Source organism: Chanodichthys erythropterus, chromosome 3 (genome assembly GCF_024489055.1).
Source record: "Chanodichthys erythropterus isolate Z2021 chromosome 3, ASM2448905v1, whole genome shotgun sequence".
Classification (NCBI taxonomy): domain Eukaryota; kingdom Metazoa; phylum Chordata; class Actinopteri; order Cypriniformes; family Xenocyprididae; genus Chanodichthys; species Chanodichthys erythropterus.
In genome coordinates this window covers 54,775,339-54,789,852 of record NC_090223.1, presented here as the reverse complement: position 1 = coordinate 54,789,852, position 14,514 = coordinate 54,775,339, and the positions used below count along the sequence as shown (strand labels likewise).

At 36.7% G+C, this 14,514-nt stretch overlaps 1 protein-coding gene across 3 annotated transcripts in view; it reads right to left on the bottom strand.

Moving 5' to 3' along the window:
- cep112 (centrosomal protein 112) overlaps window positions 1–14,514 on the bottom strand; it is a 188,800-nt gene that overhangs the window by 124,411 nt on the left and 49,875 nt on the right. For all 3 annotated transcript variants that reach the window (XM_067377460.1, XM_067377469.1, XM_067377478.1), the window contains 5 exons: window positions 10,139–10,293; window positions 9,796–9,925; window positions 7,221–7,313; window positions 5,826–5,885; window positions 1,200–1,279 (listed from right to left, as the gene is read on the bottom strand). In XM_067377460.1, the coding sequence (XP_067233561.1) occupies window positions 1,200–1,279; window positions 5,826–5,885; window positions 7,221–7,313; window positions 9,796–9,925; window positions 10,139–10,293 (518 nt within the window). The remainder of the gene's footprint in view (window positions 1–1,199; window positions 1,280–5,825; window positions 5,886–7,220; window positions 7,314–9,795; window positions 9,926–10,138; window positions 10,294–14,514) is intronic.

Sequence of the window (14,514 nt, the reverse complement as noted above, 5' to 3'; positions counted from 1 at the left end):
GGTGGGCTGAATCCAACCTGATGTCATTCCTCAACCTAAATGGGAGGTTTTCCACCAATGTTTGGACATTGTAAATAATCTCACATCTGGGCCTGGTGGGTACGTTAAACGTGGCACGCAGCTTGTCAGGGGAGTTTTGCTCTTTTTCTTCTGTGAGTGACAGTGAAAAAGCGAGGCCAGACGAACTAACCTGAAGTGTGTGATTCCACCCGGCACACAAACCCTGCGAGCTTCCTCAGAACGCCATCCTAACCACTTCCACATCTCCCGCTGCATTCCTGCGGTTGGGAACGGGCTCCGGGAGCACAGGCAGTAACCCCACGCTAGCTCCACATCTAAGGACTCTGCTGTGGGCCAGGAGATGGCCTTCCCAAAACAGGACTTAGAGCAGAGCCTCTTCCACAGCCCCATAATCCAGTCCAGACCACAGCATTGTTCACATTTTACTGGTCTCTGCTAGCACTCAACAATACAGGAGCACTGTTGGATATTACGGTTCCAGAGCCATTAGGGAGGCAAAACTGAGCAAATATTGTAGAGAATCAGCATTTGTGTGTGTACATAATAAATACAATATTTTATGCAAGGTATACTGTAACACAGTGTTCTCTCATTATAGTTGTATGTGGTAGTTGAGAACAGGAAATTTAACTTTCAGCATAGAACATGTTTCCAGGTACAACTTTTGGGATCTGTAATCTGGTGGCAGGTCTTAGTGAAAAAGGATAGTCGCTTTTGCTGAACTATTACAAAGGTTTTTATTTATTTTGTTAAGATTTTTTAAACATAGTTTTTTAAAAAGATTTTTTTAATGTTTTTAAGACGAAGCCTCTTTTGCCAGATTGCATTTATTTGATCGAAATTCAATAAAAGCAGAAGTATTGTGAAATAACTGCTTTCTATGTGTCGTGATTTAAAAATGCGACAAAATGTATCGTTGATGTAAACTATATGATTTGCGATATAAAGCAGATCCAGCGAATGCCAGCACTGAAAACGCTTTTGCATGAGAAAAAAAAAGAATTTCAGTGACATTACTACATTAAACATCTATATAATGTTAAATATAATGTATAATAATGCAGTGGGGGGATATTTGTGGGTCCTGATGACAATAAAAGACTTGTGAACAGCAGTGTACTTTTTAAAGAGAAGACTGTAATAATGAATTTGGTGTCACTCAGATAAGCAGGACATACCTGAGTGAGTCCTCCATCTTGCTCGTCTTCCTCTTGCTATCGACTCGTTCCTTTTCCATTTCGGCCTGAAGCGTCTGCAGCTGGGACAGGACGGCAGAAGTGTCAATCACTCAACACACTTTATCAGCTCCCACCCTTCAGCATAACTAAACAGAGCTGATCTCATTTTCTAAAGGTCAGGGGTCGGCCGTGAGCAGCCGCTGGCTGACGGCTGGCCTGCAGGTGTATACGGCCTCTGCTTTGCAGATGTGCCCTTGACATAGGTCCGCCTCACCGTCCTGCTTTATGACTGGACTGGCCCTTTGAAGGTGGGGTGGCAGGCAGCAGCCAGGTGTCTGAGGCTGATCTTAAAAGTTATCTTCACCTGATTGCGTCGGCCCAATTATTAAAGCGGCCTTTTTATGACAGTTCTGAAGCTTTGAAGACTTTTGAAAGGGAGCCGTTTGGCAGCGGCAGCAGCAGCTCCTATTAAATCTCATAATTAGTGGGGCAAACAGGTCAGGTCTAACACTGTCCAGTTACGCTCCCCTTTCATTTGGGGAAACACTTGGGATCCCTATGAGTTGGGATGGGTACCGAGAACCGGTTCCATTTTAAAACCGGTTCCAAATTTCCAAGAACCGGTGATTTGATAAGAAATGCAAATTTCGATTCTGCTTATCAGTTCCTGTGCGCATTTTATTGTGATTTTAAACCATTTAAACCATTCTGTGCTGCACACACATTCAAAACGGGCACACAGAAAGCCGCCTCTCCTACTGTATAGTGTGCATGATACTGAACGGATCCGCATCTTGTTGCACTCAAACGGACAAATGCACACAAAAATATGTCAAAATATCTTCTTAAATATAGTCGGTTATGTCTTAAGTGAACATAAGCAGTTGACAGTAAACAGTTTCCATGCAGCTCTTAAAGTGACAGCAGCATAATATTTCTGCTGCCGTCTCTATGATGTAAATAAAACAACAAAAGACAAAGAGAAAATTCGCTGTTCTTGACTGAATAACTTTTGTAACTATTTTTGTAATGTAGCCTATATTTTATTAATAAAGTGCAGTGATATTTTACATTTGATTACAGTTTCTGTACCCGAATACCTGAAAATCTTTAAACACTGTTTATTTCAATCGTATCTTTGTTCAGTTGTAATTGCTAATTTGTTTATTTGTTCTTTTTTTTTAATTACTGCAAATTTATATTAGGCTAGTTATTTTTGCTATGATATTTTTAAACCATAGGCAAAAGCTCCTCATGCAAGTGTATTTTAGCCTGTTGATTTTTGTTTAAGGTATTTAGCTACAATGAAAAGTTTTGTAATAAGACTTAAAATAAATTTGAAATATATCTAAGTTTTTTTTACCTTATTGGAATCGAAATTAGAAATCGCTAAGAATCGGAATCGATAAGCAGAATCGGAATCAGAATTGGAATTGTTCGAATTCAAACGATACCCAGCAATGAGGCTGTGCTGCTTTGACAAATACCAATTTGGTCCTGTTTTCACCTGGCATTTTTGGTGATCTGATCACAAGTGGTCAGCGCTAAATACAGGTGGAAATGAGGTCTAAACACGTTATGTGATCAGATCACTGAAATCACATAAGGAGGTAGTCAAAGATGTATGACAACATCGCATTTGTTGCAGAACGCTAGTCACTACTAGCCGGCCACTCACTTATCGTGTGACTGTTATGGGTTGTGTTGTGGGAAAGTGATTCAAACTTCGCTGCATTTGAACAGAACAGTTGCAGTGGAAATTGCAGCTGTGCTCCTCACCTTTTATCATTCGCTTCATTTCACACATTCGCTCTTAAGCCATGTAACATGAAATTGTACATTCAACTGTATTTGCGTGCTGTACTCAGTGCTCCTGAGGAAGTGATGCCGAGTTTTTGTGAAATAAGAGAGTGTCTTGATGAAATCTGAAAACAAGTGCTCACAGGACGCATAATTTTACTGTAGTTTTACTCCTAGACCTGACAGCAGTGTTCCATATGATATCTCATCTTGAAATGTGTGGGTATTTGTGGAAATGCCCAAAGATGGAACAAGGCATACTTTCAAAATAGGAGTTTCTCGGTCAGCATGGGAGAGTTTGCGTTGACCACGGCACCCATCTTCTTTTCTCTTTATATGCTGCCGTTAGGACTGATTTTGGGCAAATATGGAGTGTCATTTCATTCTTCCGCTGATGATACTCAATTGTATCTGTCTTTTAACCCAAACTCTTCCAGTGCCTTGGGGCACTTGTTGGCCTGTGTAGATGAGGTGAAGTCATGGATGGCTGAAAACTTTTTGCATCTTGATGAATCGAAAACTGGAGTGATTATATTTGGTTCCTCTGAAATTAGTGATATGGCTAGAATGAACCTAGGTATATTGAAATTAACAAATTTAGGTGTGATCTGTGACAGTGCTTTAAAATTTAACTAAAAAAAAGTTATCAAAGCTAGTTTTTATCAACTAAGAATGATTGCTAAGATTAGCGTGTATAGACCTGGAGAAGATAATTCATGTTTTTATTTTTTCTCGACTAGATTATTGCAACTTACTTTATTATGGTTTCAAGCGAAACTTTTGGACCAATTAGAAATAGTCCAAAATGCAGCTTCAAGACTACTGACAGGTACTCTGAAATATAACCATATTACCTGTCCTGAGATCATTGCATTGGTTACCAGTACCTTATAGAATTAATTTTAAGATTCTAATTTTTGTTTTTAAACCTTTGCATGACACAGCCCCTCCATACATTGCTGATCTTATTCATGTTCATAAGTCAAACAGAACATTATGATGTAATGCACAAAATCTCCTACATAATTCTCTCTTTTTTCTTTTTTTCTTTTTTTTTTTTTATCGTACAGCGCTGTGGTCAACTATGTTGTTTAAATATACTCTACAAATAAAGTTGGAGTTTGTGTTGGAGCATATTTAAAACCAGGTGTAAATGGTAATGCGCCTCGGCTGACCATTCGTGATCGGATCACTGAAAGTGCGTCTTAATACCAGGTGGAAACAGGGCCCTTGTAACAAGCACTCGATTTTACAGCCTCAAATCTTCACATCATCAAAGTGAACTAGGGCAATTGAGAGCAGAGGAAATGCTTTTATGTCTAACTGAAACTGCCTGCTTTGCTTTATACTGCTTCTGAGACTGGTGGTCATTATGAAGACTGGTCAGTCTCTTAAACTGATGCTTTTCAAGTTTATCAAAACTGTTTCAATATAATAAATAGGCCTTTTAACATGACATTTGGTGTGATTAATAAAAAAAATAATAATTTGCAAATCAATGTAAAAAATAACAAAAAATAACCCCATGCATGCTCGTATGAAAGTTAACCCTTATGTGTTGTTGGGGATGTTTTCATCCACTATGGGGTGTGTTTGAGTCTTAATTTGGCCACAACTTTCTCTATGTTTCAGCAAATGGAATGATTTTTGGTGACAAATCTTATTTTGATACATATTTTGGGAAAATGCTTTGAAAATTTTCAAAACCTCAAAAATACACTGTGGGCAAATTTACTACCCTTTCGTTATGTTCGTGGATGAAAACATCCACTAAATTAAACTACTGTAAAAATGTATCAGATAAATATTTTTTTGCATAAATGTGTTAAATCAACCTCAGTCCTGATCAAAACTACTAAATGTTTGAAAAAAATGCAGGATTTTTACTCTTTTATTGCCAAGTTTATGAAATTATGTCACTGATTTGGGTAAAAAAACACACAAAATTACTTATTTTCAATATAAAAAGTGATTGTGGACTGGAATTTTTTTTTTTTTTACCTTTTATCACAGTCTTGGACATGTGAAAGATTAGTAACAACATTGGTTTTGATGCATTGTTAGTTTTTGTGCAGCATCAGATTTTAATTTTTTCTCCCTCATTTACTGTTCGTGGCTGTTTTTGCCCCATTGACTTCAATTATAACGACATTTTTTGATTGCAAAGCCATGACACCATATAATCATGCATTCTTGATTTATGGTGGTTTTCCCTGTTGGGAAGAGGTAAAATTTCTCATTTTTACAGTTGACCACCAGGTGGCACCATCAACCCTTTAGATAGGCTTGTGCTTGGCTTTTATATGGAGTTATATGGAGTATAACGGTATATTATAGTGTGTGTGTGTGTGTGTGTGTGTGTGTGTGTGTGTGTGTGTGTGTGTGTGTGTGTGTGTGTGTGTGTGTGTGTGTGTGTGTGTGTCTGTGAGAGAGAGAGAGAGAGAGTAAGATTTTTGCGCACTTACCTTGATGCGTCTGAAAAAAATCAAAATATGCACCTCAGCTCTCAGAATTACATGGAGTAAACAAAAACAAAATAAGTGTATTTATGCACCTATTTTTTCTACAATTCCACACTTCACTAAACCCCACTTACACTGACAGTGTGAGTGTATACAGAATTTCTTTATAATCAGTGACACTTGCTTTGATATTTCATTATATAATGTCTAGGCTGCCCCCTAATAGTCGACCAGAAAGGGCTTAGTCGATCAAATTTAAAGTCCTAATAACGAAATGTCCAAACACATTTTGGCTACTGTACAATATTATTACAAATATGATATGGCTTAAATATGATAATGTGTTTGTGAATAAATTAATTACCTTTTTGTCAGTGCTGTTTTGCAGGTCTGTTATCTCTTGCCGCATCTTATTTTCTTGGTCCTGAACAAAATAAAACAAACAAACAAATAATGAGTTGTTCTCATTTGAGCAGTTATGTTTGACAGCCTAATAATAAATGTCATTCACACTTAAATGGTAAGTTCACCCAAAAATTTTTCACCCAATTCACTCTCATGCCATTCCACACTCGTAAGACCATCATTAATCTTCGGAACAAAAATTAAGATATTTTCGATGAAATCTGAGAAGAATATGACTCGTCCATAGACAGCAATTTAACCACCTCTTTCAAGGTTCAGAAAGCTACTAAAGACCTCGTTAAAATAGTCCATGTGACTGCAGTGGTTCAACCTTAATTTAATGAAACGACGAGAATACTTTTTGTGTGCAAAAACAAAACAAAAATAACGACTTTATTCAACAATCTCTTCTCTTCTGTGAAATTCTCATATGTTGTTTACGTCAAGCGCTTCCAGGTTCTACGTCAGAACTCCAGCTCATTATTGGATGACTCTTGCGTCAGCATCACACACGTGCATCACGCTCAAGTGGGCATCTTCAGTCAATACTGAGCTGGTACTCTGACGTAGAACATGGAAACGCTGAGCTTAATTTGTATTCCGAAGATGAACGAAGGTCTTACGGGTGTGGAATGACATGGGGGATTAATTAATGACAGAAATTTTATTTTTGAGTGAACTAACCCTTTAAAGTCAACATGGAATGACAATCACAACCCATTTTGCTTCTGTAATGTGCATATTTCGGAGTGAGAAAAAAAGGCAGGGCTTGATTTTATCCATTGGGATTTCATTGGATGGTGATAAAAGTGACAAGTTGTTGGAAGAATGGGATTGAAAAATACGGGGGCACATGTTGACATCTGACAATAAAGAAAAGAGCTTCAGGGGCAAAGCAAGTTATTACATACTGATAAAAGGATTATGAAGACAAATATTGATTTCTCTGAAATAACATGCACTGATGAATTGTTCATAATAAGACCAGGAATGTGAATTCCTAAGGTACATAAGGTCATTCTCACTGACAGACTGATTTGCATGACAAAGCAACTGATTACTAATTTTCATCGAGAGTTGGCAGCAAAATCTGATTTGGAATTTTAACATTACTCAAATGAGCAGTAATGTGATGCAGTGACTATCAATGGAAATTAAATCAGTGGATTGGCCCTGCGAAATACAGCAACCAGATGTCCATTCCTTTGTTAGTTATTTCATTAGTTGTGAATCCCACCAATAACGAGGGCAACCAGCAGTGTGAACATCCACTCCAACCAAAGCTACAGAGACTAGCGTCCTCCAGCGATGTCGTTGCCAGTATGGAAGGGTGTGGAAAGTGTGAGCTACTGACCCTGAGCTGTCTCTGTCTCCTGTTTTCAGCTTCCTGTATCTGCTGTCTGAGGTGAATCACAGTCTGTTCCAAATCCTCAATCACCTCTGATGCCTGACAGAAACACATACAACCTTCAAAAAATGCTATGAAACCCATAACTTTAAAATATCAAAAACACTGAGATTAGCTCCTTTCCGAAAACTAGTAAGCAGCCTACTTAGCCAGCATTTTCATCACAAACATCCACCTGATGCAAAAGCCCTTAAGTAGACAGCCTTATAAGAAACTATGCTTTTTTCATTCTTCAAGAACACCCCTTACAAAAGAGAAGCAAGAACTTTAGTGTGTGTATATATATATATATATTTTCCAGGTTCAGTATACTTTATGTAGCAAGTATAATAAAATCATTGTGCACTAGTATTATACTTGTATGTGTACTATCAATACTTGGGACTTTTTAGGTTTTTAGCTTTTACTTGGGACTTTTTAGGTTTCAAAAGTTTACATTTAAGTGTATTTTAAGGATAACAGCAGTAGACTTTAACACACAGCTAGTTTACATCACTAGTTTACAAGTTTTTCTTTTCTATTTCAACTGTGACCTATACTATAAATTAACTTATAGTTATACTGTTAGTTTACTATGCACTTCCAGCTCACTTTTTAGTTCATGAAAGTCAAAGTCCCTTTAAGACAAGAAATTTCACTTGGTGCCATCTTTGAAATGCCTCTCGGGCATGCAAGTGCAGCTCCTATCTTTTTGAATGGGGAAACATCAAATTCTACAAAACTGCCCTAGTGAAAAATACATATACTAAAATGTATTTGAAATACATTAATTTCATGCTAAGTATACTAAAAATACATTTACATATTATGTACTTAATAAAAATACCTTACAATTGTACTTTTGGTATACTAAACTGCTAAATTGGAACAACTAATTTTGTATTTATTTTTGTGCTAATTTTGTACTAATTTCTGACTCTGCTAAAGTGGAACTATTGCAAGTATACTTCAGGTACACTATATCTTGTATTTAAAGATTTTATTCAAAGATCATACAGTCCTTATTATTAGTGACATTAAAACACTTTTTTAAATGCGCATTGTGCAATACAAAAATGCTCCAAATAATTTTTATCAGTAAGTCTCAAGTGATATGTCAGAAAATATTTTAATAGATTTAAACTATACTTAGTATGAAATAAATACTAAGTATTTATATTTTAAATATATAACTTTATTTTAAATATATTACTTTTTTACTAGGGTGTTCACTAAGCTTATGATTAAATTTCATTTTTAAAAACACCAATGAAACCTGACAACAACAGTCTCATAAAGCGTGTTTCTTATGTTCAAACAGCATTTAAAAATGTTTTTCATTTTAGACCAACCAATGTGCATGCGTAGTCATGAGCAAAAGTCTGAGAACACTGCCTGTGCCTGATTCTATAGCAACCGCAGCTGCAGTGACGTGATGACTTTACTAATCAACGATTGGGGCTTATTCGCCATATTGGGTGTTGCACTTTCTCCCATTCATAAGTAATAGGAATGCACCGTCTTCCTATATTTAAAGTCTTTAATGAAAGTACACTCTGAATTATATCATAGTTTTACTTTAATGGTTTTTATACTGAAAGTTTTCTTTAAGTGAGCTTAACATCATACCTATAGTTTACTATCGGTGGAATTATTGTCAATAAAACCAACCAAATGTGTATCTGTTTCTGTGTGGGTTAATAGTCACGGTGTACAAAAAAAATCTAATTAATTTACACTCATGTACTATTTACTTAAGTTATGCTACCCCAAAGCTGACTAGTTACTCTAAATTTGAACATGTAAGTTCATGAGATATGTAAAACATACAGTAATCTCAAAGAAGGAATGTGCCAAAAAGAACAAAAACAAATACAAGACAAGTACACTCAAAATACAAAATTCTACTTTTCTAAGAATACCTCAAGTACAAGTATAGGCCATATATACTGACTTTTCTGTAAAGCTGCCAGTATAAGCCAAGTATACTTATTTATAACTGCATAAGTTTATCTCTGATGTACACTCTTTTTAGTTAAATAGAAGTATACTAATACCACAGTTGAATAATCTTGTTATTTTATAACAGAATTGTGACAAGCTCAGGGAATCATCCAAGTGTCAAATTACAAAAAAAAGTATATATTTTTTAGGATAGAATAATACCCAGTATTTGTGTGCACTGTGCATTTTGCAGTTGTTAGAATATCTTAGAAGTCCTAATATGTCTTAATATTACAAGCATACTATCAGAAGTAACTGTGAGGTTTAGTTTACTCTGTTCATGCGAGTAGCAATATTTGGGTGGGAATAACTGGTCGATAATTACGTTCTGTTCGGTCACTCCAACTGGGTTAGGATGCTGTAGTAGAAGGTGAAGCAGCCCAGTTTGGAACAGAGCTAATATATCAGGAATCTTTCCTATGCTTGTAAATCAGAAAGTTAACACACTTGACAGGATGTTCTGAGTTCAGTAAAAGTTAAGCTGTCAACTACTACAGTGAGTAAAGCATGTGTAGATGTGAGAGGTGAGTGAAGATGCCTTGGCTGCAGAGAGGCTGTGCTCCTGCTGGAAGTGGCTCATGTCAGCGTTATGTCTGGCCTGAAGTTTCTGCAGCGAGTCTTCATGCTGGTCTCTCATCTTCTCCATCTCCCTCTGCAGGGACACAGACCTGAAGCACACAAACAATCACCAAACTCTTGACTCTCTCCACCCAATTGAATTAACATTTTCACTGAGCTTAAGGGGTTAAGGACAGATGTAACGCTGCCTACTGTTTGGAACATATTTCAAGTCAGGTGTGTTCACGAAGGCTTTACATCTGTTACATCAAATCTCTGCACCTGTGATCAATCGTATCTGAGCTTGCCAGGATTTCTTCTACCTGCGGTTGGCCTCTTGTAGCTCAGCGCTGATGGAGGCGATACGAATCTCTAACTCGGCTTTCTCCTGTGTAACCTTCTGCCGAAGCAGGTTCCCGTTCTCCACCTCCACCGAAAGCTGCTTTACCCGTGTCTCCAGCTCATGCACCATCTGCTCCTAAAGGAGCCAAACAGAAAAAGTTAAGGGAAAGAGACAGAGGAAGATGAACAGTTTATTCAGACAGTTCATACAAATGAACCAGCTCAAAAAAGTGATTCACAGATTTCGATTTCTGCAAAACATTTTTTAAAGTGCCCCAATATGATTTTTTTAATATTACCTTTCATGCAATGTGTAATGTAGATGTCTGTGAATGTAATCATCTGCAAAGTTGTGAAGCCGAAAGTGCACAATGAATAAAGTAATTGTCAAGTCAAGTCAAGTCATCTTCATTTATATAGCGCTTTTTACAATGCAGATTGAGTCAAAGCAGCTTTACATTGATAATTGGTATATATTTTTTCCTTTTAAAGAATAGTGTCAATGCAGGCAGATCAAAAGCACTGTTGAATAAATGTCAAGGATACTGTTGAATATCAAATGTCAAGTCAAATTAAATTAAATTAGGGCTGCACGATTAAATGTATTTTATCACGATAACGATATCTGCTTCTCTCGATTGATTTTAAATAACAATATCTGCTTCTCTCGATTGATTTTAAATAATCGTCACGATATTGGCCCGCTCTATGAAAATTACCTTATAATTTGGAAATATTGGAAGTAATATTAGGAATTTCGCTGTTTTATCTTTTGAAGTTCCTAAAGGTTTTACCAGTTTTCAAAATGTTGATCAGCTAGAAATGATTTTTCTTTGCTTTACGAATTTGCCGGGTAATTTGAATCTGGTTTGTCTTATTGCAAACGAATTGTCTATCAAAAGAAAGAATCGACCACCTAAATGAGTCGTCAGGAATTCAAATCCCACTTCCGTGGCGGCTACATGTCACTGGGTAATAAATTTGCCTAATGCCCACCTATGTTCTACATTGTCCGCCCATGAACAACTCTTTATTTGGACCAACTTGCTCCTCAGAATCACAACCTGTAAGTAAGAATAATTATTGATGTATTTTCTACCAAGTGTTCAAAATACATACTGTGTATGTCTCTGGCTAACCGGCTAACTCATGTTTTTACTGAAATACTTCTGCTAATCAGCTGTGGGCCACTATTACCTAAAATTGTGTCCATTAATGCAGATTGTCTGTTGTTCTTACTACTCTGAGTAAAGATAAAGGATGGAGAAAGATTTGTTTTACAAACTTCAATCAGTCATTCATGTTAGAACTCAGCTAACGTATTCAATACAGTTCATACAGTTATTGATAGGTTCGGGTTGAATAACTAGCTCTTCCGATGTTTCATCATCGGACTCGTGCTCAAATTGATATGATATCCAACAGGCGCTGAAAGTGGTAGACCAAATCGCAACAGACTGGCTCTTGGAAAGGAGGGGTTTAGAGAGACTGAATCATCGTGTTATTTGGTGGTGATGTGCAGTGTATATTTTGAGAAAATGAAAGTGTTTTCAACATTTGATGCATTTAATACTTTAATACAGTGCTTTACACAATACATTAGCAACTTCAAAGTAAAAAACGTGAAAATAACAGTATCAATGTTGCAAAAACTCAATTCTATAACGCTGATCAACAGAAGACAATAGTGTCATTATTCAGCTTAAAGGGGTAGTTCACCCAAAAATATTTTGTCATCATTTACTCACCCTCAAGCTGTTCCAAACCTGAATGAGTTTCTTTCTTCTGTTGAACACAAAAGAAGATATTCTAAAGAATGTTGGTAACCAAACAGTTGATGGCACCCATTGACTTCCATAATAGGAAAAAAAAAAATACTATGAAAATCAATGGGTGCTGTCAACTTTCTAGTTACCGACATTATTTAAAATATTTCATTTTGTGTTCAACAGAAGAAAGAAACTCATACAGGTTTGGATTTTTGGGTGAACTATCCCTTTAATTTAGTTCAGTGTTAGTTCAGTTCAGTAATACAATTTTTTTAATTGCGTTTTTGTCAATGTAGAAAAATATTTTGGTTAATGCTAGTATTTACCACTGTTTTTGAGTGTTCTTTGTTTTGTGTTTTTTAATGTAAATGTGTCTGTTAAATTTAATTCTGTCAATAAATAAATAGTGTTTAACTGCAGAATTGAATGAAATTAAAGTTCTGGCCCTCTTACATAGTTTCAATGTAGTTAGCTGTTCTTCAGTAGTTGTTATCATAACCGACGTAGCTCACAATTTTTTCAAAAGTGTAGCTTGAGTGTAGTTGAACTACTTTAAAATTATGAGTAGCTTGTATTTCGACAAACTACAGCTTCACAGTAGCTTCCCAACACTGATTTCCACTACAAAGAGACAATAGAAAAAGGCAGTGAAGATCTTCTGAATGGGGAATTCTTCTGTAGATGTGATAGCGAAAGTTGAACAGTTCAGTAACGGTGAGCTTAAACAGCTTTCTAACAGCATTCATGGCCACCACACCATCCTCATCCACCTTCAAAGATCATCTGAGATCATCTTTCAAACAGCCTCAAATCTGATGCACCTGTGGGCCTCTGTTCTTTAGCACAACCCAGAGCATGCTGGGATTGAATATGAAAAAGGCATGTGAAGCAGCAAAGCATGGCTCAGCCCTCAAAGAACATCTAGGATCTAGGATGGTGTTCATTTGAAAATGAGACAACCATATCTGATGAAATACAGGAAGGGGAAAACTTTCCATGGGACAGCAAGAGCTGTTAAACCAAAACCAGACAGCCTGCCTTAGCAGAGCTCAGACACACACACAAGTGTCTCATCGTTAATGGAGGCCACTGTCCCGTGCGTGGAGGATGGAATGCAGGCTGATATGAATGATGACAGATTATTGATTGAAGATACATAGCTCAGATGATGAAAGTGGCCAGTGTTGAAAAGCACAGCTTTCTGATGGCAACGGCAGTGTCGAAACGCTGCAAAATAGGCCTTTGTTAACTCGCAGTGTGAAATGTGGCATGATCTGAAAGGGTAGGGCTTGTGCTATGACGCACGCTTGTAATTAATATACTGACCCTTGTAGCACACACCCGCCATCGGCACATAAAATCATCTGCATAGTAACCCACCTTACTGTTAAAAACAGTCATTGCAGCAAAAACAGTATCGTTTGCATTTCGAACACTGAGTAGGGGAGAGTGGGGTAAGAAAAATATTTTAAGTAAACTTTTTAAACCAATTTAAGTAAACATTCACACATCTCAAAGTACTCTGAGAGTCTTAGAGTCAGTCAGAAACAGCTGTTGATGTAAAAGTGATTGTGATAATGCCCTCTTACTGACAAACCCTGCAGGTGACATGGGACACGTCTTTATCCTTTTAATCACACATGCCCTCATCTGAGAGCACGTCTCAGTGGCCAGGAGGATGATACCTATAAAAGAGCATACTCTACCATCAGCCCTCTTTGAGGATATGGATCAACAATAGTTTTATGAATACTCAACACAAACAAAGATAAAATAAAAGCATATCTCATCCTCCCTTGTTTATCTACTAGATTTTATAGGGGCATATTCTACACTTCAATATCTTTTTTATTATATATTTTTTTCTAATAGTCAAGGTTATTTTCACCCAAAAATTTTGTCATTTAGTTTTATGTGGCTTTAACCTGCTGAGATAGGCTAACCTCTTTGCGTGTGAAATGAAAAACAGCCCCGCCAAGTTGGCGAATGCTGAATAGAAAAATCTAATTTTCCATGATAAGTAAGTTTTAAGTAAAAAATGTCATGTATTACTCACCCTCATGTCATTCTACACCCGTAAGACCTTTGTTAATCTTCGGAACACAAATTAAGATATTTTTGTTGAAATCCGATGGCTCAGTGAGGCCTGCATTGCCTGCAATGGTTCTTCTCTCAAGATTCATAAAGTTACTAAATCAGTTCATGTGAGTACAGTGGTTCAATCTTAATATTATAAAGCGGCGAGAATATTTAGTTTTTTTTTCTGCACAAAAAATAACAAACAATATCTAGTGATGGCCAATATCAAAACACTGCTTTGGAGCGTTATGAATTTTTGTGACGAATCAGTGATTTAGATCACGTGCCAAACTGCTAACATCATGTGACTTTGGTGCTTGGAACCACCGATTCGATTGGTAAAGCTCTGAAGCATCATGAAGGAAGTGTTTTGAAATCGGCCATCACTAGATATTGTTAAAAAGTCATTACATTTTTTTTTGGTGCACAAAAAATATTCTCGTTGTTTTATAATATTAAGATTGAACCACTGTACTCATATGAACCGATTTAAATATGTTTTTAGTACC